This window comes from Panicum virgatum, chromosome 9N (genome assembly GCF_016808335.1).
Source record: "Panicum virgatum strain AP13 chromosome 9N, P.virgatum_v5, whole genome shotgun sequence".
In the NCBI taxonomy this organism is placed as follows: Eukaryota; Viridiplantae; Streptophyta; class Magnoliopsida; order Poales; family Poaceae; genus Panicum; species Panicum virgatum.
The window spans coordinates 55,644,316-55,669,373 of NC_053153.1; the positions used below are offsets into that span (position 1 = coordinate 55,644,316).

Sequence of the window (25,058 nt, forward strand, 5' to 3'; positions counted from 1 at the left end):
TATTTCACGGTTTAATAGTAGGAAACAAGAAACATTGATTATTTCTTAAAAAAGTTAGATTATGTAAAGGAGTGTCTAGTGTTATATTCATGCAAAATGAATGGTGATAAATAATAATGCATTGTAGCAGATTTTTCGATTCCTGCCCGTTTTCATAATAATTATATCCTGTTTCCGCTTCTGTACCCGGCTATTTCGCTCCCGCTCCCATTTCCTGTAATAAAAAACGAAAAAAAATGATTAAGCGGTTTTCCCATCCATTTCCGTCTATTTTCATTCCTAGTCGTTGGCTTGGCAATCAAACCATTAGGGGATCATGGTGACTCGAGTCTCTTCTCTTAATTTTCTTGCCAACTTAGTATTTCTGCTTTTAAATATTTAGTACTCATGACACTCTGATAACACTTGCATTGAGACTGACTTCATAAAGAAATAAGGAAGAAGTTTCAGCGTGATAAAACTGTGTATAAACTATTTCCAAAAAGTTGAAATTTGTACGAGAGGCTATAGAGTTTTATTTCATGCAGTTATGCATAATCACGCTAGTTTATGAAATCGTAAAATGAAATTTTATATTGAAAGATCTTGTTTCATTCATAAACTCACATGTACTTAGATGACATGTCGCTCTATGAAATCATACAATGAAATCTCCACTGCGAATAGGCTAGAGACGTTTACGGGCACATTTAAATTACTGAATTACACTTAAATTACTGTCAGTAATCTCACTTACAGGCTCTCCGCCTCGTACCGAAACCAAACCGTCCCCAGCTCCCCAACCCAGATTTCCCCCACCAATCGTCAATTCGTGATTCGTGGAGCGCCGGGCCGTTGTCTCGTACGGTCGTACCATCGCGTGCTCGTCGCCGGGCCGAAGGCGAAATGCGGCGCCCGCGCGGCACAAGCGACGGCGACGAGGATCCCGGCGAGGAGGAGGAGGAACGGCGCCAGGCTGCGCCGCCGCCGGGGAAGGACGGCCCCGGGGACGCGCTGTGGCGGTGGCGGAGAAAGAGCCTCTCCGAGGTGGTGCTCTCGTGGTCCGTGGACCAAATCCTCGACAAGGACCTGCTCCGCGAAAAGGTGAGGAGCCCCTTGCTTGCTTATACGCGCTCCGCGTCTCTTGGTCGGCCGATCGGTGCTGGGCGCCTGGCGTGCGTGCGTAGCGGATGATCCGTGCGGATCTGATGAACTGCGTTTGGGGTTTCGGGCGTCAATGGGGGATTCCTCCCCGTCCCCTGGGCCGTTTTAGGTATAGGTGGTGCCGTTTTGGGTGCCCCCATTTTGCGTAGGTGGAGAATTTGGTTTAGAATTCATTTTTCTTTTTAGCGCCAGCAGTGAATGATTTATGGATGATGCATTATCTGTTGTTCGAATTGCACCTAGGTTTGAGAGAGAACATCTAGGCCTCCTGGTTTGGTTTAGACAGTGCCACTGACATAGGCTATAACTACCCTGCTATCTGAATGTTTACATTTCATTCACCTTATCTGCCTATGGTATTTATCGATTGGAGTCAAAATGTTTCTGTTACATTATGAATAGAATGTTTCTTATATTCTTTAGCAGATTTATGGACTTAATTTCCTGAATGCGCTCACACTGCCTTATAAGTTTTATGGACTGGTTTCTTGCAAACCCCTAGGGAAAAAAAAATCTGTGCATTCATGGAAGTGGAATGTTTTTACAGGTGTTGAAGATACCTGAGACATTTAACACCATGGAGCAGTACATGACATCGTTCTTTGGGCCACTTTTAGAAGAGGTCAGGGATGATATGTGTTCAAGCATGGAGGACATCTCTAATGCACCATATGCAGATCTGCTCTCTGTCAATTCAATGAGGAAAGGGAAGGGATCATTCGAGATCAGTCTTGGCAGATGGAGGGGAACATCTCATGGTTGTGGGATTGATAACTATAAGCCAAAAGCTGCAGATGTGCTATTGATTTCAGAAACAAGACCAACAAATCAATATGATATTCTCAGACAGTCCAAATCATGTGTCATTGTGTGGGTCAGTAAGGTTAAGGGCAATAAGATGACAGTTAAGGCATCACGGTTGATGGAGACTGGGGCACAAGGAGATGAACGTCGACAAATGGGTGTTAATAAGTATGATAAGTCGTATTCTGAAGGTTTGGATGAGTCTTGGGATATGCTAGATCAAGAAGCAGTCGCTTCAAAATCTAGATACTCATCTGCCCACAACATTGTCCGAAAAGAACGAGCCGAAGCTGAAAAGTGCAGTGGACAGCATGGACAAAATGAGACAAAGACACACGAGTCATCAAGGCGATGGTCGTTCTGTGCCATGTTCCTAACTAATATGGTAACATATGACCGTGTTTGGGTTGTGCTTCGAAGGGGTTTGACAATGGATTCAAATATCATCCATAGCATGTTGGGCAGAAACAATTATGTGAGTTTTTCAGTTACAATGTTAAGTCCCTTGACTAGTTTGCAGTATACATGTTAGGTTGCATAGTTGTATCTGACTGGCAAAAGGATAGTATGCTTTCGATCATCACATATATTGCCTTTTCTTTTATATATCTGTTATGAGATGTGAATAAAGTTTATAAGAATTTCTAGTTTGCATTGTTTACGTAATGGAGCAAATATCTATCTATACTTTAGATACTTGCATAGTTTTGAACTATACGTTGGAATCTTGGTTTCACTGCTGCTCACAAACTTGCATTTATTCTTTCATTTAATTAACATCCCGATGTTACTGATATGTGCCTTTAGGAGCTTCATAAATGATTCCAAGAATGTCACACACTACCTCAAATTATTTGAAATGATTAATGAAATCAAACCCTATCTTTTTTTTTACTTCCGAGCAATTAGTCTAATTAACTGTATATTGCAATTGTGGATTGGAATTGATCCTCCCTATAATTACACTACCACAATATGCATCCCCTATTGTTATATTACACAACATCATTTTGAACATCAGGGCCTTCATTGACATTGCCAACTTTTTTTATTAAGTAGTTTCAACTTCATATGTCACTGAATGAATGTGCCGCATGCCTTGTTCAGACAATCCCACAGTTGTGTGTCGTTAGTTGTCATTTGTTTATGGAACTCCTATGTTGTTGTCTTTTGTTCATTGAACTCTGAAGTTTTCAAAATGGTGCTCCAGGCTCCTGGACATTGTAAATACTGCAGCAATAATTCACTTTATGAAATCAAGGGCGATCTATGCAACTTTAAGCTGAATGACTCACAGCTTGATGCAGTAGCAAGTTGCATTTTGGCAAGTGAATGCAGTCACAGATCTTCTGTTGGGCTAGTTTGGGGCCCACCAGGCACAGGTAAAACTACAACAGTTGCAGTGATGCTACAAATGCTTCTGACGAAGGAACAAAGAACTCTTGCATGCGCTCCAACTAACATGGCTGTCCTGCAAGTAGCTTCTCGTCTTCTTGAGCTGATTGGGGACTTCTCTTCAAGACAACAATATTCATTAGGCGACATCATTTTATTTGGTAACAAGGACCGTTTGCAAATGGGCAAGTTCTTGACAAAAATATATTTGGATGATCGTGTCCAGAAGTTGTTGAGCTGCTTCAACCGAAAAAATGGGTGGAAGTATTGCGTGGATTCTGTCATAACATTCCTAATAAATTGCATTTCCCGGTACAGAATGTCTGTAGATATACAGCAAGGACGCAGCAATGCATGCAACCTTACCTTTAAGAAGTATTTTACAAGTAGATTCAGTGCTTTAGCCAAGGAATTGGCAGGATGCATCAATACATTCTGTTACCATCTACCAAGGGGTTCCCTAGGCAAGAACTTTGATAGGATGATGCTCGCCAAAAGCTTGGTTGAAAAATTGCAGCAGTTGCTGAGCGCAGATGATGTCTCTGATGAGATTCTTTTTACAATCTTCAAGCCTGCTGATGAACTTCCTGGTTCTTCTAGTAGTCATGATGACCTGATAGATGACGCCGCTGATGATCTTCATGAATGTGATATTTCTTCAGATAGCCCTTTGGACATTAAAAATCTTTGCATAAAAACTCTTATGGCTCTTTCGAAGATGCAGCTTCCTTGTGAAGACAATGAGCTTTCAATCCGGGACTTATGTTTGAAACATGCTAAGCTTATATTTTGCACTGCTTCTGGTTCATTTGAGTTGTTCAGACTGCAAAGTGTGAAGCCTATAAGCATCTTAGTCATTGATGAGGCAGCTCAGCTAAAAGAATGTGAATCACTGGTTCCTCTATTGCTCCATGGGATAGAACATGTTTTACTAATTGGGGATGAAAACCAGCTATCATCATTGGTAAAGAGCAAGGTATAAATTTGTTATGAGATTATTTTGAACATCATGTTCTTTTTTTATCATCCGCATGTTCTGTTACCAGTAATCATTTTTAGATTTCTATAGTTCCTCATACAGCCTCGCTATGACTTGCTAGATTGCTAAAGATGCTGACTTTGGACGAAGCCTCTATCAGAGACTGTGTGCAATGGGTTACAGCAAGCACTTGCTGGAAGTGCAATATAGAATGCACCCTTGCATCAGCAAATTTCCAAATGCCAACTTTTATGATCATCGGATTTCAGATGGTCCCATTGTAAAGCAGGAAACCTATGTCAAGAGTTATCTCCCTGGTCCTATTTTTGGTTCTTATTCGTTCATTCATATTGAAAATGACATGGAGATGCTTGATAGCCTTGGTCAGAGTTCCAAGAATATGGCTGAGGTTGCTGCAGCAGCCAATATAGTTGAAAGACTTGCAAAAGGTACGTTTCAAGGCATCAGCCTTCACATAACATGCTGAAAGAACTAAGTACTAACATTTAGGTTGATGCCATGAGAACACTACTTAGTACTTACTAATGTTTGACAAAGTGTTCTGTATGTTTGAAAGATGACAGTAGGCTATTCGATAACCTTTTAACATGGAATAGGTCATTGATAGTGTCATGTCTGACCTGTAATACTGAAAATTTTATCGTTCCACTAATATCAATATTTCGTACAGGTGGGCCTTTGTCCTGTTGCTAATGGAAAGAAGTGGTTGACCTTGTACTTTGGCCATATGTCTGCATATTTAATTTTTTAGGGAAATTTACATATTTATTGTGTTAGTATACATGATAAAAATAGGAGATTACCTCTTCATTTACTAGAGTAAAAAATATTGGATTTCCATGCAGCCGTTAACGAATGTAACATGCATTTATAATTTTTAGTCTCTGCATTTGTTCAATTAGCACACAGCTGCACATGCATCCTAGCCTAGGCGTATGTTTACCATTCTTCATTGCTTACTACCAAGATCATCATGTTTTTCATTCTTTTTATTTTTATCAGGTGAGCATGTTTCTGTTTCGGTTAAAACAATATTCTGAAAGGAATATTTTATGAACTAGGTTTATCTATTCTCCAGATTTTGAATAAAGCTAACTAGTGTTTTGTATTTTTTTTGTCTAAAACAACTGTAGAATGCTCTGATAAAAAGCAGAGGACGAGTGTTGGTGTAATATCTCCTTATACGGCCCAAGTAATCGCATTGCAAGATAGACTTGGAAGAAAGTTTGAGAAACATGACTTTCTATCTGTTACAGTAAAATCTATAGATGGATTTCAAGGTGGTGAGGAGGATATTATATTGATTTCAACAGTTCGGTCCAATAAAGATGGCAAAGTAGGCTTTCTATCTGATGCTGGGAGAATTAATGTGGCTTTGACAAGAGCAAAGTACGTTGTACTAGTTTGGTGATGTTAACACACCATTCCCACTACCATTTCAAGTCAGTAGTTGCTATGTTTCTGTCACAGGTACTGCCTTTGGATCCTCGGAAACGGAACCACTTTACTGGCAAGCAATTCAATATGGGCTGATTTAGTCCGTGATTCAAAAAGACGTGGATGCTTCTTTGATGCTTTTGTTGATAAGGACATAGCAGAGGCAGTCATGCTTGTAACTAAGCCTGAGCCACGGAAACAAATAGAACAGGTATTCCGCAATCTAAATCCTCTCATTTTTTTTTGTGAGACAAAGAGCTCCATATACCCTGTTTGTTAGGCATGTGTTTACAACCTTGATAATTGTTGATAATTTCCTGTCCTCTTTAACAAAATCGTATAGAGTGAACTCTACAACTACTTAGTACATCCCTATACTAACAGTTTGTGATAATTTCCTGCTCCTCTTTGAGTCTACTCACTTGAGGATACAGATAGGAGTAGTTGTTCAAGTGTAAAGGCATTATGAGGGTCACCAACTTGCACAGTCAGATCCTTTCTGCTAATCTTGTTAGAGTGCCGCTCTGCCCTGACACAGCTTCCTGAAACATCCTGGAGTGGGAAATTGGAGTATAGAGATGAGTGTGATATATTGCTCCTTTTATTTATGTTGGGTGTATTAGGATTTGAAAAGGGTCAAAGTCTACAGTTTTTGAGCAACAATTTTCCAAATTATATATTATATACATATTTAGTATCTAAAAGTTTGTACCTCTAGATTCATATTTCATGTATCTATAAATATGACAGATTTTTTAACAATTGATAATGTGGTCTGAAGGAAAATAATGGTCATATTTTACTTTTGAAGGCTTTTTCAAATCGTAGTACACCCTACAAGTTACATAAAGAAAAGGAGGAAATTTTACCTCATAAGATTTGCAGCGTAAAACCATATTGCTTGCAAAGCTCTGTCGAGTGTTGACTCAAATGCTTTACAATTATTCTTTGTGCACTTTGTCAGAGGAATAACCACGCAAATCTTGGAAATGGAGTGCTGTCTTGGTCATCAACGCCCGATATGGTGGCTGTCAGGAACGACCCACCAAGAAGATGGAATGAGCTTCCACTTCCAGTCAGAGCTTCAAGTGACCAGCATAGTTCTTTGGAAGGGTATCGAGGATGGTCCAAACAGAATCTTGGGCCCCAACCCCACGGCAGGTTGTATTATGAGCCACTGCACAGTAGTTCTCAAACAGGTAATGGAAGGAATACTCCTAGATCAGCCCATATGGAAGAATCACATGGCCAAAATAGTGTTCTTGATGCATGGCAGTATCCAAGAAGCTACTGCAACAGGGAGTATCAGAATAGGACTGTTTATCCAGAGTCCCAGAACGTGGTAACTTATCCGTACCAGAGCAGTTCTTTCCAACAAAGGTTCCAGTCATATGGAGTTGACAGGCAATTCAGCAGTATTCAACGACAAGAACCACATGGTCAAATTGGCAGTCGAGGCAGAGGAAGACCTTCCTGTCTTGAGAGGGGAGGTAGGGGAGGATGGCGTGAACGGTATGTTTACCATCGGACGGAAGAGCCTCGTAGTCGCAGTTGGGTGCAAAATGGTGCTTCTGAAACTGCACTGTGCAAACGGCTAGCTCCTGAGCAGCGAGGGACAAAGAGGGACTGGTGTGAAGCAGAATCATCAGATTCACTACAACAGGACAACAGAAAAATGAGACCTGAATGTGCAGATCAACTTCCTGGGCAGGAGTATCATGGAGGCTCTGGAGAGCTCACCTACAAACTGCATGCTCCTGAGCAGGGAGGGGTGAAGACAGATGGGTGCAAAGCTGAAGCATCAAGTTTGCCTGTCCAGGGTGACTCAAAATCAACACCTGAAAGGGCAGATCAATCTCATTGTACTACGTGGGACAGCAGTTCTGGTGCCTTTTCTCATGGACTTCCTGTTTCTGAGCGGAAAGGGGTGGAAATAGACTTGTGTGAAGCAGAAACATCAGATATACCATCTCAGGCTTTGAACGAAAGTTCTGAAGCATCTCATTAACCTCCTATTCCTGAGCGAAGAGGGATGGAAACAGACTTGTGTGAGGTAGGGGCATTGATGCAGCAAATCAGTTCCAGGATGGCAGTTCTGAAGCAGTTTCGCACGGACTGATTGCTCCCAAGTAGGGAGGGGCAGAAATAAACTTGTGTGCAGCAGAAGCATCAGCTACACCAACTCAGTCTCGTGGTGGCTGTTCTGAAGGATCCCTCGAGCTGCCTGTTCCTGAGAAGCAAGGATGGAAACTGCCTTGTGTGAAACAGGAACATAGATGCACCATCAGGCTCAGGATGGCAGTTCTGGATCTGCTTTACAACTACCTGTTCGTGAGCAGCGAGGAACTGAAACTAACTGCCTGTTCCTGAGCAGCAAGGAACTGAAACAGACTTGCGTGGAGCAGAAACTTCGCCAGAACAGCAGGACAACAGAGAAATAAACCTGAAACTATAGAATCAGATAGGTAGACATTTCTGAATCTTAATATGTTTATTACCTTTTTTTCTGCTCTGTATAGGCTATATAGTCTTGTAACCCTAGCATTCAGAAAACCTGTGTATAAAAGCATGTAGTGTGTAGATCTTTTGGCCGAAACCTGCATGAGCAGTAGCGTGTAGAATTGCACCAAAAGAGAATGTGAATGTTTTTTGACAGGATAAACATCTTATCCCTCGAGCTGCTTTGACGGAGAAATTTTGAGACTTGTGATCACCTGTTTTGTTGTCTGTTTGCCGGGCACCTCCTTTCTGCGGTTTGCAGCCAGCACCAGCCCTGCCCGTAGGGATGCAAGCGGGGCGGGGTCTGCCGCAAGCCTGTTGGGCAGATCCGCGCTGTTTCCCCGCATAGCGGCTATTCATCGCATGCGCTATTGGAACGCGACCTATCGCAGAAGGGAGGCGGCGCTCTGCAGGTGGGCCCGTGCGCACTGTGCTTCTTCAACCTCCAGCTCGCGATGGTGGTTGGCGCCGGGGTTAGGGGAGGGGGGTTGCTGGGGTCCAGGGGTGGTTGGTGGTGCGGGCGGCGGCCTGCGAGGTCGCCGGCGGCCGGGGTGGCGGCGGAGCTTTAGGATTCCGGGTTGCTAGGGGTGGGGCGGGCTCCATGGCCGCCGGACCTAGAGGAGAGCCGGGGGCGGCGGCGGCTGTGGATCGGCCGGCGGAGGGCGAGGCGGCGCGGGAGCGCAGCCGGCCGGGCGGGGCAGGACCCCCGGTGGGCGGTGCCGGCGGCGGGGGCAAAGAGAAGGCGGCGGCTGAGCAGCGAGCTCAGTTAGTGTGGCGGCGGTGGAGGGCGGCGGCGGAGGCCGCCGAAGCCGAGGGAGGCGGTCGTCGGCGGGGGCGGGCGGGGGCGCTCGGCCTGTAGAGCGATGAATAGACGTCCCCAGCGGCGCCGTAAAGCCCGCAAAGCCAGCCGGCGCCTAGCGCTCGCCTGTACTGTACTGCCTCCGCGGCTCTGCGAGATCCACTTGCGCCGCCGCCTCCTCCTTCCTGGCCGGCGCGGCCTCCTCCCTCCTCCCTCCGCGAGATCCGCTCTGCTCTCCCGCATCCCTCATCGGCGCGGCCCCCTCCTCTTCCTCCTTCCGCGCCGATGCGCCCCCCCACTCCTTCCTCGCCGCCGGCGCGCCCTCCGCGGCCGCGCCGCTCTGCTCCGCCCCTCGGCGCCCATCGCCACTCCGTCGCGCCGCCCTCCGCGCCCTGTGCTGCTCCCTTCGCCGCGTCCTGTGCCGCCTCCGCCTCCGCAAGCCACCGCCGCCACAAGAACTCACCGGAGCGTCCACTCCGACGGCGACCCACCGGAGCGTCACTCCAGCAGCGACCCACCACCACCGCAAGAACGCGTCGCCCTCCCTCAAGTTTCATCAAGAAGCCATGGCGTCTCTGTCCGCTTGTATGCCGTCGCAGAGAATGGTTCCAGGCCTCCTTGCTGCTTCCCCTAGCCCTACTACTCCTACTTCCGTTGCAGCACCCATCCCTTCCCAGGTCCCTCAACCCCATCGTCAAGAACAGGGAGGAATCCATAGAACAGGGAAGAAGCGAAAGGTATTAATGTCCCTCCCTGGTAATTTCTAAAACAAAAAGCTTGGTCATGCTTGAAAAGCTAGAGCTGGAGTTCTAAAACAATAGCCTACTTTCGGATTATCTTGTAGAAGAGTGCTGTATACTGCTATAGGTTGAAGTGTTTTCGGATTATTATCTTGTAGAAGAGTACTATATGTTCCATCTGATAGAGTGATATGATAGGATCCTTTCTTTTTTCTGTATACCATGGATCGATTAGCCTTACTACATGTTCCATCATTGTTTTTTGCAGTTGCATTCGACTCCACGAATGGTTGCAGGCTCCTCCCCTGTTGCTGCCAATCTTACTACAAGGTACTGAGTATTCACCCATGATGAATAATTTCTTGAGTATTCACTGATCTTACTACTAGTCTTACTACAAGGTACTGAGTATTCACCCATGATGAATAAATAAGTTTTGGCTATCTAGTTATTGATATGTGACTAGGTTAGGTATGCAATTCCATGGCTGTATGGCTGTTTGATTATCATGCTTGCGCAGATAATCTGAAGCTAATCTGAAGATTGCTGACAGTCTATGATTTTACTACCGTTTGCAGGGCTGTTCAGGCATTTGCACAATTCTTGTCTGTTCAGTTTGGGGCATGTTTTATTGGGCGCACATTAGTATTTGCTTTGTCAGGAAAAATGGGATGACTGCGCAATGGTGTACGAGATTTTAGAAGCCTGAACTTTTGGGACTGCATATTAGTATTACTGTATCAGTGTATGTTCATTGCATTGCCCTTCGAACCTGAAGTGGCTTGCCATGCATATTTCTGAGTGATTGCTGCTCTTTTCTACTAGTTCACTAAATTATATATGGGTGACATTTTGCAAGTGACAGTTTGCTGGCTGTTCTGCAGCTTTCTCAGAAGACGAAGAGGGAAATGAAGCATGAGAAGTACTACTTTCCCATTAGCATTCCCAACAAAAAGAGGTCAGTTCCCACTGGCAAGCATGAGGATTTCATTATCTCACTAGAACCAGTTGTGGTTAATTCGGATTATATTGCAAGCAAGTAGCTTGGATGTGGCTGCTTGGTCTTGCTTGAAAAGCTAGAGCTATTATCTCACTAGTTCCAGGATCAATTTCTAAGGCCACTATATGTTTCCAGGATCATTAGGCTAGTTTTGTTTTGATCAGAGATGTCGATTGGTCACTAGAACTGAATCAGTAATACTTTTCCCTTGCTTTCCTACTGTGTGATGATGGGCAGGCTAGCCTGCCTGATTGCACTGAAGCCAGCATATGATTCAAACATCAGATTCTATGAAATCCTGATTGCTAAACATGGATGTCAATTTTACTGTTCGATATTATAAATGCTTGATGCCAAAATTCTGTTCCAAGTGCTACTGTCCCTTTTGCTGTTCAATAAACAACCCAGAATTTTTGCTGCCAATGGAGACCATTGAGTTTGTATACCATTGTCTTGCTGATCTGCTGCAGATTTCTGTAATCATCAACACCATAGAATGCATGCCTGTTCAATCTCAATCTCAGTGACTGACATCTTTCCTGCATTGCTCTTGCAGCAAAATCAGCTACTGATTTTCCTACAAAAGGGGGGCGGGGGCTGTTCATCCTTCTCCAGCACCAGGAAGGCAGGAACAAAACTGTTGCTGTAGCTTGCATGGTTGCGCAGGGGACGGGCAGCGCTGGAAGCCGCGGACTGCTGGGGTGCACGAGGCTGACGCCACGCCCGTCGCCCGGTCGGCAGCGCGCCGTCCTTTGTTAGAGCATGCAGCCGGGGTTGTGCTTGGTTAGACGAGTACGTTCATCGGCATGCACAGCGATATTCTTGCAAAACTTCAAAGGCATCACGCTCCTCTACAGTTTCATTGCTTCGGTGAGCTGTGCACAGACCCGTTACTGCGAAATAAACATGCAAACAATTGCTGTGGTGTACAGATGATATGCACTGAGATGAACAAAGTTATATAAGTTACATTTTCTAGATCTGAAGATGGGATTTGCACTTTTACACACAATAGCAACCTGGGATTCTAAAAAACCTTTCCTCGTATAAAAAACTGGGCAAGCTCGGGAGCAGGAGCAAGGGTGGTAGCTTTTTCACACTGCCTTCCTGTATTTACCACGCTGTATGGACTATAACATTCAGCCTGTCTGCCCAGGGCCTGCTCTCTAATGGATTGGGTGGTACTGCGTGATCCCTCGGTTTGGAGGCAGTTTCCGTAGAATGAAGAGCACCAGAGCTGAAGGCACGATCTCAACCAGCTGCAATGGAGTAGGTGAATTCAGTCAGTAAATTAAAAAGAACTCAGGTTACTGGACTGGAAGGTGAAAAATGTTAAAGATATATGGTAAATCAGGGTTTCGATGCTTTTGAGTTACTCCCTCTGTCCCAAATTATTAGTCATTTTGGCTTTTATAAATACATCGATTTTGCTATGCAGACATGATATATATCTAGATACATAGCAAAAAAAACTATGCACCTAGAAAAATTAAAATGACTAATAATTTGGGACGAGGGAGTATTGTTCTTTCAAGATTAAACATGTAAGGCACACAACATTTCTTCACTCAGCAAAAACCATTCAAAGGTGAAACTAAGCAAAGTAAGCAGACCATTAATATTAGCACAAGTCTAGGTTTTGTATGATATCTATCACTGATTTGAAGAATACTACATATAGATTTGAAGAATACAACAACAACAACAACATAGCTTAAGATTTGAAGAATACTACATAATAAACTATAACAATTGCATGCATGGATGTTGATAAGTTATGTCCATATCTTAATATCCAAATGCCACTTGGTCATAGCAAAATTGGCAAACTGAATGACTGATTGACGCAAGCAGAACTTGACAAGGCAAATAGCTTAACTGTAAACATTCATACCAAGTAATAGAAGAAGTTCAGGATCGGATGGTTCAGAACATCAAGATCTGCAGCTTTATCAAATGCATTAAGGCACATCTGCAATATACATGCGAAGTTAGTGGGTTCCTCTCACCTACCTACCAAGTACCAAAATAAATTGGTAATAGCATAGACTAGTGCAAAGAAAATGCAAGCGCTTACCATGACGCATCTGATCAAGAAGCAAGAAAAGCAGATTGTAGTCACATAGCCAACCTGCATTACGGTATACAAGCATACAGTATTAGCACATAATTTGTATAGAAATCCCTGAAAAGTTTTCAGACCAACACAAACGAAGTGTACCTCCTGCAATTTCTTACGCCTTCCTTTTGATTCTACAGGGAAACGCTGCAACATCAGGAATAACCTGCGGAAAAATGACAACATCAGATGCCATCTCAGTCGGGAAGGTTTAAGCTCTACTACATGCATCCTTAGAATAGTAGAACACGTCTACAAATATCAAGAACAAGGGTATTGTTACAGGGAATATCTGCATGCCAGTATGCAATGAGCAATATATTGCAAGCGCACAAAACAACTGCTACATATCCTGGTATTGCTTGTAAAATTGTTGTTACAAAGCATGATTCTGTAATTTTCTGTGAGAGGTGGTCCAGAAGTAGAGTTTACCAATATAGGCACACAACACCCGTTAAAAAGAGTAAGGAACAGTTCCATGTTTTCAGTGGTGAATATATCATTCATTAGTGCAAAGTGCATCCAGAAAAGAATTTACCTTCCCCCATAGAGAAGAAACCCAAGAGCTGCAAATAATGATACACCTGAAAAGCATATAACACGTCATCAGCTGAAAAGATCAACAAATTGACAAAGTTAAATGCAGCTTTACATGGGGTCTTCAAGTCAGCCCACACCAGTAAGGCAGTAAGGAAATAAGAGATGCAGCAAACCATTGTTTTATGAAGATGGGTTCTGAAATTTGCTAAAAAGAATTCTACCAATAATGACTTGATTGATTTCCATAAGTTCTAAATATAATTCGACTACATGAGATGAAAATCTACCGCACTCCATGAATGCCAAGATTTAATGACTTGTCGTTTTTATACTCCCTCTGTTTTTATTTACATGTCATATTAGGTTTGTATTAAGTCAAACTTGGCGAACTGACCGAATTTATAGAAAAAATAATAATAATAACTACAATACCAAATTTATTTCATTGGATCCACCATGAAATATATGTTGATATTGCATATGTTGGATAGTATAGTTGGTGCTATATTTTTCTATAGACTTGGTCAAATTTAATCAAGTTTGACTTAGGGCAAACCTAATACGACATGTAAAATAAAAATGGAGGGAGTATTATATAGGAATGAATGGTCCATATGGATGGCTTGACACAGAAGGGAAAGGAAGCAATACTTACCTGCAAAGAACATCTTTGACATGATAACCATAACTCGAACTGGTTTCCACCACAAAACCAACCATAAAATTATCTGAAATTCATTGACGCCAAATTAGTACAGAATGATTTGCTTGTCTTGGATCAAAAAGTATATACAATAAGCCAGTGTGACTATTCCAGTACATACCAAGATATCAGAGAGTTGAGAATTACAGCATGAAATTAAGACCCTAAGGATTCTTTTTTTAGATAAAGATCCTGATATCAAGTATGTGTGCCCTAAAGACAATTAAGATACTGAACATTTTTAAGCATTGGTGGCACCTAAATGGATTTGTTAGAGGCTAATAACTATGGTATACAGGCCTGGAACAAATGACCAGGGTCCTACGACCAGCCTGGTGACTGCCACTTTCTTTCGTAGCTTGCATCTATAAGGCTCTCACATATTCTGATGTGGTCAATGGTCAGAGGTACATCACCATAAATTGCCCATCACCACATCGTACAAAATCATCACATCATAATAAAACCTTTCTGAAAGTTCAACCTAAAACATGAGTTCAATGACAAGTCTGTCTAGTATGTAACCTGAATTGCATAGACCACACCATTGATCCAATAGAAAGTTGGCCTAAGCCCATCAGTCGACATCGCGCGTGCCTAGAAAACAACATCACATATTAAGAGGCGCGATGACATTGTGAAACCATACAGAAAATTGAGAGACAAGCTACCTGATAATAAATCTCTGCCCAGAACAGCACCAGAAGTGCATACGTTGTGAAGAACGCAAGCCCAGGCATATCGAGAAGCACATGCTGTATTATCTGTGGCACCGAATTGCTTCAAACCATCACTCCATTCCTCCAACAAATACATCACACCAGTATAGAATAGAATCATCATGAAATGAGAAACAAACCTCAGGCTGTAAGAGTTGGACATTGCGTCGCAGCACAAACACGACCGACCGCACTGCAAACAGAGAGAGCAATCATTGACACCGATTAGTCCACCAAATCAAACAACAAAAGCCAATGAAAGCAAAACAACAGAAATGCTTCGCTCACCGCCATTGACGAGGAAATTCAGAAAATGGAACACCTTCTGCGTCGTCCAGCCATACTCAGGCACCCTGCACTCGATTCTGATCAATTGGACCTGCCAGAGAAATCAAGCACCGCGAATTCAGAATTCCGGACCTCTCAGTGCCGCCCCTCTCTCAATTTCCCCCACAATCCCCCCAGCTCCCTTAAGATTGCGCGCCCACAGATCAAACCAGCGCGGGCAATCGAGCGGAACACCATCTCATAGCGCAATTTTGATAGATCGGGCTGCACGGGGGTTCGTGGTAGCGAAAGGGGGGCGTGGGGTGGGGGGTGTGCTTACCAGCGCGACGGCGGAGACGATGCCGTAGAGCACGGCGAGCGCGTGGAAGATGCGGTCCTGCCACAGAGGCGACTCGTTGACGTCGCGCCACCAGTCCACGGCGCCGTTGAGCACCGAGGCCGACGAGGCCGCCGCGCCCGCGGCCTCCACCGCCAGCACCACCCTCATCGGCAACCGACCGACCGACCAACCCACAGGCAGGGGCAAGGGGCCGACGCCACCAGGAGAGGCGGCGTCTCCGGAGAGGGAGGCGGATCAGGCCTCGGCGACAAGGGGGCGCCTCGAGAGGGAGGGTGTGGGGGAGGATTGATTTGGATTCGGGCTTCGGTTTCGTTCGCGTGGAGGAAGGAAGGAAGGAAGGCGAAGCCCCGAGGCGAAGGCGAGGAGGAGAGAAGGTTCGAGCCCTGGCCTCCTGGGCCTCGAGTTGCGTGCGCGCGTGGTCGGGGGGTGACGCCCACCGGGGCGGTGACCAGATCGCGGGGAGGCGGGCCAGGACACGTGTGCAGGGCCCGGCCGCCCTCCGTGGGTCAGGTCCACGGCACTACAGGTGACAAGGCGAGTGGGCGGCGCACGGACTGGGCGCAGGGAGCGGGGCGCTCGCGTCCAGCTCGGCGAGATTAGTTTAAACTTTCCGCTGCGCTGGCGCGGGCCGGCGACAGGTGTGCCGAGCGGTGGCCGACGGGCCGCGCTCGTCGCCTTGGGCTTGACGACGTTCGGACGCGTCGTGGTCAGGTAGACGATTATTTATTTATTTATTTATTTAGGGAGGTGACGAAAATTTGCTAGTGCGCTTGGATCAATGGAAGGAAGGTGGAGGGGGTGGGATCCCTCTGCGCTTGGATGTTCACGTTCCTCACCTATCTATTTATCATTTTATTGGGATTTTATCTGCTGCAAAATTTCAGGATATGAATAATAATCTCACTTATCTAATCAAGTTAATGTTTTTTTAAAAAACATTTATTTTAAACATATAACGTTTAATACAAGCTAATTTGTTAGAAATAAATTAATTAGTTTTTCATAAACATATATCTAATAAAGAGAGGGAGTAACGGGGCCATAAAGAACAAGTGGATCCATCCATGTAGCATCAGATTGGATGGAAATATCGATCACTTCTGACTTCTTAGCTCAAATTAAGGAATGTGTGCAAAAATTTCAGCCCTGAGCTCCTGGTAATGGGCCATTACAACCCAAAAAGGCCCACGAGTTCTAAATCCATTGGGTTGAGACCATGACCAAAAAAACTAAACATTTTCCAAAAAAAAAAATCCATGCCCAGAACAAGAAGAGCAACGGGCAAGATCCTCGTCGTCGCTCACGGCTCATACATCACATGATCCGGCAGGCGGCGTTGACGTCGTCGTCGTTGAACATGTTGCCGGCGGGCCCGGCGCCGCGGGCGGGCTCGCGCATGCGCCCGTGCCGGTCGCCGTCGTCGCTGTACCCGTGGCGGCGGTAGTTGTAGCTGTCGCGGTGGTACGAGCCGCCGCTGTCGCGGAAATATGCGACAGAGTTAAATTAAAACTCTCAATTAAACGTAACGGTCGTCATTTTAACATATCGGACGCATTAGTTTAATGGTTTAATTTGACAGTCCTTTCTCAGCCTACGTCCCGATCGAAACACCACTGATAGTCCCACGCAAAAATAAGCGTAGATATTACAAGCACGACATATAATTGAAAAATACAGCAATATCCACAAGACTCTGCCATAAGTTTTACAAACCAAGTTTGAATACATACATAATTTACAAACTTTACATTACTGAAATTCAGATTCGAACAGAGGGAAAAGGCCTCCAACTACCACAAGTGTACACCGAGGAGTCCCCAAACTAAGCATCTGGCTCTACAACCTCCTATCCCTTGGCGTCCCAACAGATAAACTTAACGCAGCAGGGATAGAAGTCAATGTCCGGGAGTCCTGAAATAATTGTGGCAATAAACACTGAGTATACTAATACTCGGCAAGACTTACCCGACTATGGGTATACATAGCCTCTATCTAGACATGCACGGCTTTCTGGCTAGTGGGTTGTTTTGCAGAAAAACTTCTATAGTTGGATCCTTACTTTCAATATTTTAGCCACATATTCTATATAGAAAGACTCTTATCTAATGTTGGCATATCTACAACAATCATGTTGGAGCACTACAATAATGATTCAAAATAGTTCCATCATTTATCACTAATATTTCTAATTCATTTCTACGAGGCGACAAAGAGATCGAGGCCCTCATATCCGCGAGACACGGCGAATCGATTCGATTTAACCATGCAAGGTGGACCTAACCAACACGGCACGCATTTGCCCCGTCGGACGATACAAGCCAACCATTCCCCTCCCCGCCGCGAACTACAGAACCGCCCCACCTGCATATAGTCAGCCGAGCCCTACGAGAGATCACCAAAAGTAAACATTTGCATCCCAATTCTCCGCGGCCACTCGACTACCCTAAGGGGTGGGTAGAAGTTCTGTACTTTCAAAGCGAGGCAGTACTAGGCTTACCGGTTTCGACTACCTCCTACTCCCGGCATGTGGTTAGTACAATTCCATCCCCGATCAGCACTGCCGACAACGGATCGGTCCTTAATCGACATAGACGGACTAAACCTTTTTTTTCCGCCTGGTCTCCACTTCCATTTTCTTTCATTCTTGGGTTCAGTAGTTCGTATTGCTGGAATATAAAGACATCCTATAGCTCGCGAGTAATAGGAAATTACTCGACTTCTACTGAGTACTATTAAGCATAGCAGTGCTACCGACCTACACATACTAATATAAGGCCCAGAAAACCAAGGGATCATGCAACTAAGATTCCAAACAATTCATGAAACGTAATGCACAAGTAATAGCTATATAATGTTTCATAATTTAAAATAGTAGGTCGTGCACCGAGGCTTGCCTTCGGGCTGTTGCTCAGAGCTAGGGTCAGACGGGCCTTGGGCCGGGTTCTCACGCCTTTCTTCTTGGGCTTGATCCGGCTGCTCCTGTGGTGCCACAATCACCTCATATACGGCGCCCTCAACTGCGGATGCTACATGAATGCATATGGTACCATTAAGTGCAGCTCATATTATACCATTACTATACTTCGAATTTTTAAATGTCCTGCGAACTGTCCGCGCCCAAGTGGCGGACCGTCTGTGTCACACCCGGTTTTAAGAACAAAACCGAATGCATAGCTATATGTATGCCATGATCAAGTTTCATACATATAGAGACATCATAAGTGAATAATCAGTAACAGTATCACGAAAAAGAGAATAAAAATAAATAAAAGACTATCAGAGTTATACAGCTTATTCTGGAAACGAAGGCTTCATACTTCACAGGCAATCGACTGGGGGTTGCGTACGCCTAGCACTCAGCATCATCTTCAAAAAGACTTCATAAACCTTCTCCTTCTGAGCAGCAATAAGTAAGGGTGAGTACACTTATGGTTGGTACTCAGCAAGGCCACAAGAAATAACCAGAAAATGATTTAATTCCATCTTTAAGTTTATTAATCATGTGAGGGTCCAAGCCGCTCTTGACCGTGAGCACGGCTAACCGGTTAGTTTTAACTCTGCAGAGGTTGTACACTTTCACCACAATTCGCGTAAAAGTTCCGAAGAACTTTGAACCCAACCACGCATATGTGCTGATCAGGCACAATACCACACTTCCGAGGTGTGATTGCATAGGGACGCTACGAGGCCTTTACAAAGAATTCCTATATGTATGTGTTGGTCCCTGCCGTGCGGTCCCTCAGAAAACGCAGCTTCCTTCACCCGCTCCACAACACAAACTCATAACCACCAAGCGGAACAACCCCAACACAACATATAGTTCATCTAATTACTTAGCCAAGACCAGAACCCATTAGTATTGTGGTTGTACGGTTTTCTTGGGTGGTTCTCCATGTTCCAATTAAATCATATCATCTTGTGAATAAAAGCATAGATAGAAAGATGGTTAGGGTCACTTGCCTTTCTCCAACGAAAAGCTACTCTTACTGCTCTTCAGCTCTTGCTTGCATGGAAAACTTGACCTTCAAACTTCGAACATCGATACTTCTACTCGGAGCAATCAACGAGCAACCATACAAAGCAAAACAACAAGTACAACTAAGAACAATACACCAATATAAAGAAAAAAGCTCAAAAAGAACATACTAAAAGACAAGGCTCGCTGTTACGGTTACGAAAGCGCAAAAAACGCTAAAAACGGAACTAGGGTTGAAAAGATACAACAACCGAAAGATTTATATTATAACAGAAAGAAACTATAAGTTGGATTTATTTTAATTAAGAAAAAAAATACATGTAAAGGATATTTGAAAGAAATATTCAAATTATAAATATTTCATATGAATTTATATCACAAAGATGAAGTTGAACTTAATCAAGTTTTATTTATAAAGTTTATATATAACTTATACCAATTAATTATTTTACTAGCAAATAAAAGACAAGTGAGAACATCTAAGTGTAAAACTTTATGATACGTGGTTTTGAACTAAACAGGTTATATAAAAGATGCATTTAAGTTGATATTTAATCGAATTAACATTAATTAGTGAAAACCGGTATAGAGCTCTAATTTACTTTTAATTAGAAAGGCTAGTTTCAAATAGTTATTAAACAAATTAAATCTATATTTACTTTAAAACAAGATCTACGATCTAAAAGCACTACTAAACGATAGCTTACACTAAAACAAAACTAACGCAACAAGAATGAACGAAAACGGATCTAAAACGGTGAGATCGAGGGGAAACTGTTTTACCGCTTACCTATGGCAGAGATGAATCGTGGTGATGGGAATCGAAACCGGAAGGAACAGCAGATCGGTGATCAGCCTGGAACTCCTCTGGTGCGTTGTCTTGTGCTCGTAGCAAAGATCCTCAATTTGAGGGGAACAAATAAAACTCACGGCGGCAGCACAGGGGCAGAGCAGGCATCATGCAGCACAGGGGCGCGCACGCAGGGAAGGGCTGCACAGGGGACGTGCATGCAGGAGGAGGAGAGCAGGCATGCACGGCAGGCAACAGCGGCAGGGAGCAGATTGGCAGGGCGGCACAGGGCGCAGGGCGCGATGGGCAGCGGCGGCCTGGGAGGACGCACATGCAGGAGGGAAAAGAGAGAGGGCTAGGGCCGGCGGCAGCCTGCAGGTGCTCAGCGCAAGGAATCAGGGGGGCTCGGGTGTTTATATAGGAATGGAGAGGAGATTTTTGGCTTGTGCCAAGAGAAGAGTCTGGTGGTGCATCGGACTGCAGAGAAAAGAAAAACGGGCCGGGCTGTTGGTTTGGGCCGAAAATGTTTTTTCTTTTTTTTCTTTTTGCAAAAAGATTCAACAAATTTGATTTGAATTTAAACTCCACGAATTCAAATTCAAATCAAACCACAAGAAATAAAACAATGCAAAGCGGCATGAGTGCAAACAAACAACCTCATTTAGACTTAGAAAAACAACTAATTTTTATTCTTACTAAATTCCCTGTGAAGAAAATTAAATATTGAGAAAATTTTAAAACTATGAGAAAATTGTTGTTTTATTTTTAATTTTAATCACATCCTGAAATTCAAAAATTTCAGGGTGTGACAGTCTGTAGTACTACTCTGCAGATCCACCAGAACCGACTACGTCTCTGGGCAACTTCAAAACAATTGGGCGGACTGTTCGCTCCAAAATAGCTGGCCGTTCGCGTTTCAACTCCGCAAAACCACCAGAGGCAACACCGCCTCTGGACAAATTTTAAACTCTACGGTGGACCGTCCGGCCCTCCTTGGCGGACCATCCGCAGTTCACTCTGCTCATCCACCAGAGACGACGACGTCTCTGGACAAAATTCTAGACTCTACGGCGGACTGTCCTCTCTCCACTAGCGGATCGTCCGCTCTCCACTAGCGGATCGTCCGCAGTTCAACCCTGCGAAACCCACCAGAGACAACATCATCTCTGGACAACTTCTAACCTGACCTGCGGACTGTCCGGCCCTTTGTGACATCCCAAAAATTTTACCAAAGTAAATCACGCGCTAATATTTCTCAAAACTTTTTCATCGTTGAGCTCATACCTTTCCCGCCCGATCTCCCGATAAACCGGTCCCGACATCCGAGACCATCGCTGTCCCGTCTCCCTGTTCGCCCTCGTCCTGCGCGTCACGCCCGACCGGCGCGCGTGCGCGTCCGGTCGCGGTCGCCGCCGCGATTTCCGCCGTCTCTCTCTCTTTCTCTCTTTTCTTTTTCTCTAATTTTCTTTTACCTTTTACCTTTTTCTTTTCTTTTCCCTCCCTCTCTCTTTCCTTCCTCTCCTCTGCCACGCTCCCGCACGCGCGACGCGCGTTGCTCGCCGGCCACCGCCGTCACCCTGGCCGCTCCCCGCTCCTGTCCACGCGCACGTGCGCACCCCTGCTCCCGGCCAACCCCACGCGCGGCACCCGCACGCGCGCGACCCTGCCTACGCGTGCACCATGCGCTCGCAGCTTGACGCCGCCCGCCCCCTGCCACCCCGCCTCGCTAAGCCGCCGTGCCGCTCGCCTGCCTCGACGCCCGAGCTCCCGCATCCGCCAGCGAGTAGAGCCACGTGCGTGCCCCGCCTTCGCCGCCGCCCGCCCCCACACGCTCCGCGTGCCCGGAGAACTCGCCGCGTCGCTCGCCCCTACACAGCACCGCCTCCTCGCTGCCTAACCTGTCCCGTCGCACTGTGGCCGCCTCGCCGCCCGCGCCATCGCTCCGCGACGCCGACAAGCACAGTAGCCCTCCCCCACGCCATTAATGGTGCTCCGCCGAGCCCGCCGGCCAGCCACCGGCGCGTTTCCACCTGTCCACCGCCTTCCACGCCTATAAATAGGCCCTTACGCCGCCTCTAGCCTCCTCCCAAGCTGCGCAGCGCCGCCGCTCTGAGCTCCTCCGCCCGCCGCCGCAGGCCATCGTCGCGCCGCCTCCTCGCTCCATTCCAGTCCAAGGTGAGGGGGCAATAGAATGCCCTCGCCTCCCTCGACGTTTCCCCCTAACCCTAGCTGCTGCCGGGTCTCGCAGTGCCACCGCCGCACACGCCGGCCACCGGCCGCTGCCATGGTGCCGCCCCTGCAGACCGCCTCTGCCCAAATCAAGAGGGGGAAACGATTCCCCGCGGGCCCCTTCCCCTATCCCCCCGGCTCCCGCCCGCCGTCGTGCCCTAGGGCCGCCGGCTCAGGCGCCACCGGTGCCCTGATCCCCTTCCCCTATTTTGTCCCGTCGAGAGAAAGAAGAAGGAGGGGCAAATTTGCCCAAAGGCCCCTCCCCTTCCCTCTATTCGATTAAGAGCCCTTCCACCTTTCTAACCATTTTGCAAAAGAAACCCCTCCTTTATTATATTCCAAAACAAACCCTTCCACTATATAACATATTTATAAATAGACCCCTACCTATTTTCTAGGGCCTCCCTGATCTTTCCAAAAGTTATAATCAAGCCCTGTCACTAATTACAAACAAGTCCTTGAACCATTGTTTAGCCCTAAACACCCCGTTAACTTATCATTTCATGCGCCAAAAATCCTCCGATCGACCTGAAACTTTACCACGCCATTCTTAACATAGTTTTGGCCATGCCATTAGAAAACCACCCAAAAAAATATTACTCTTATCCTCATATCTTAATTGTTTCCGAATCGAGCTCAGCGATAAAACCTTTATTTATTTTTCTTGATTGTGTGCTTGTTTGTGTGCGTCGTAGATCACGGTATGAATGAGGGAGAACCTGTCAACGAGCAGTACTGCGAGCAAGTGAACGAAGACCAGTTCTGTGACCCCGAACCCGAAGGACAGTACCTCGATCAGGACTTCCCAGAAGACTTTGCGAACGGCAAGTTCAATCTCATCCTTTGATGCATGCTTTGTCCTAGTTTTTATAAACAAAACCTATTGGCCTGTTTTATAAAACTGCATATGTTTTGCCTGCTGAAAATATGGTTGGATAGGCACTCCATGATTTGTTATAACCATTCGTTGACCACATAGATTAATATCTGAATGTGATTTGTTTGGACGTTAATCACTGCTAGAACGCTTAGGACCTTAAACACGATACAACTTATTTTATAAAGGGAAAACGTGTGAGTGTGTGTGAAGAGAAAAATGTGGAATATTTGAAAGATGAGTTTAGATGGGATGGAGGGCATTTCTGTGTAATTTGCCGAATGGTGTGCTCGTACCTGTGTGGTTGAGTAAAGAAGGGAGATATCCATCCTGTCACGACTAAGGACCGAGTTGGTGTGTCATCTTGCCTAGCTCCACTATCGTGCAAACCACTCGACCGTTGTATGGGCAATGGCTTAGCAAAAACCCACTAGTTAGTATGATAGCCATCAGGAGAGCTGAGAGCAACGGGTGACTAAGGAGAAGGGATAAGCTCTGTGTGACTTATGCCCCGGTTAAACCTCGGAGTTAGCTCAATGGCCCCTTGGTGGATCCCGTGGTGGCTAGTCAGGTCTAGCTAAGGTGGGTAATGGCTTTGTTGAGATCTGCACCGACACTAAGGTGATCGTGCTGTGGTACCCCGCTTATGGGTAAAGTTGCACACCTCTGCAGAGTTAAAATATATTCGAATAGCCATGCCCACGGTACTGGGCGAGTTACGGTGTGGTCACATAACTAGTGTTTCTTCAGGGAATGGACGGGTTGGCGTGAGTGGTTTTGGAAAAGTGTCCGACAGTTGTGCCGTGTGCTACGGCGGATGAGGAGTCCGGTAGCAACTTAAAACTTGGATCCTGTGTGGATCAACACTACGCCTTACTTGGTACAAGAAAACCTGCGTTGTAAATCCTTTCTTTCAAATGAACCCCAGCATAAAAATTAGCTTTCCGTAAATTAAACCCTAGCCTTATCCTTGATTTATCCTGTGCATTATATTCTATTTATACCCCTCCGTGGGTGTGGTTGGACTTGCTGAGTACGTTTGTACTCACCCCATTCCTAATTTTTACAGAGGAAGATCCAGACTTCGTTCCCGAAGTCGTTGAGTAGAGGTTCCGTCCTGCACCCAACCTTGCCTGTGGATAGGGTCACCCGCAGGAAGTTCCGTATGGCGCAAGACTCTGATGACCCCCTCTTCGTAGTTAATGTCATTGTGTGGGTGTTAGTGGTTATCCTCGCGATAGTGGCGCTTCACTGTCCACTTCCGCGTAGAGTTGTACGGTGATGTACCATCTGATGTAATAAAAGTGTTATCAGCCTCCTGGGACTAATATTATATCACTTTTAAGTCTTCTCTTATGAGGGGATGCTTCAAGTGGTATCAGAGCCGTAGGTTGGCCGTAGGACGTGACCCTATGATCGAGACCCCTTTTTCAAGTCTTTCCACATTATGACTTTCTTGTTAATCCTTTTTCCAATCACACACTCACCATTGGCCCTTGCCCTATTCCAGATGGCTGACAATGGATGGAGTGGCAGAATCTGCCACGCAGAGCCCGGCCTTCCTAAGTTATTGCTACTCAGCCTGGAACGCGTCGGAGTTGTGGACCCACCAGAGTATGTCTACCGGGAGTACGACTCTAGGGGCACTCTTCCATGCGAC

At 45.5% G+C, this 25,058-nt stretch overlaps 3 protein-coding genes and 1 long non-coding RNA gene across 12 annotated transcripts in view; 1 reads left to right on the forward strand and 3 right to left on the reverse strand.

Moving 5' to 3' along the window:
* Positions 1 to 767: 767 nt before the first annotated feature.
* Positions 768 to 13,452, forward strand: LOC120689508. 9 transcript variants are annotated; one of them, XR_005681287.1, is made up of 12 exons: positions 772 to 1,083; positions 1,691 to 2,422; positions 3,158 to 4,318; positions 4,443 to 4,770; positions 5,476 to 5,731; positions 5,813 to 5,990; positions 6,744 to 8,244; positions 10,086 to 10,147; positions 10,396 to 10,562; positions 10,702 to 10,775; positions 11,374 to 12,090; positions 13,077 to 13,452. XR_005681287.1 is itself a non-coding variant. In XM_039971797.1 (7 exons), exons 1-7 carry the CDS (start codon positions 886 to 888, stop codon positions 6,702 to 6,704), a joined length of 2,967 nt encoding a protein of 988 aa, XP_039827731.1. In that variant the 5' UTR covers positions 768 to 885; the 3' UTR covers positions 6,705 to 6,737. The 9 variants fall into 9 exon arrangements, 2 of the variants coding, with proteins under 2 accessions (XP_039827731.1, XP_039827730.1); XR_005681285.1 differs by having other exon boundaries at positions 774 to 1,083; positions 10,396 to 10,775; positions 11,374 to 11,687; positions 11,974 to 12,162; XR_005681286.1 differs by lacking the exon at positions 10,396 to 10,562 and having other exon boundaries at positions 774 to 1,083.
* LOC120689511 lies at positions 5,994 to 8,435 on the reverse strand. The gene is made up of 2 exons (XR_005681290.1): positions 6,649 to 8,435; positions 5,994 to 6,331 (listed from the first exon to the last, which is right to left on the reverse strand). It is a non-coding gene; the product is annotated as an uncharacterized LOC120689511 (long non-coding RNA).
* LOC120689510 (tobamovirus multiplication protein 3-like) lies at positions 11,708 to 15,927 on the reverse strand. Its single transcript, XM_039971798.1, has 11 exons — positions 15,506 to 15,927; positions 15,187 to 15,277; positions 15,039 to 15,091; positions 14,851 to 14,943; positions 14,705 to 14,776; positions 14,132 to 14,204; positions 13,475 to 13,520; positions 13,039 to 13,102; positions 12,895 to 12,948; positions 12,712 to 12,789; positions 11,708 to 12,076 (listed from the first exon to the last, which is right to left on the reverse strand). Exons 1-11 carry the CDS (start codon positions 15,671 to 15,673, stop codon positions 11,984 to 11,986), a joined length of 885 nt encoding a protein of 294 aa, XP_039827732.1. The 5' UTR covers positions 15,674 to 15,927; the 3' UTR covers positions 11,708 to 11,983.
* A 913-nt stretch (positions 15,928 to 16,840) lies between these two features.
* The window catches only part of LOC120689139 (heavy metal-associated isoprenylated plant protein 30-like), a 39,319-nt gene continuing 31,101 nt past the window's right edge, over positions 16,841 to 25,058 (reverse strand). Inside the window, exon 5 of the mRNA XM_039971469.1 lies at positions 16,841 to 17,000. Coding sequence (XP_039827403.1) covers positions 16,841 to 17,000 — 160 coding nt within the window. The remainder of the gene's footprint in view (positions 17,001 to 25,058) is intronic.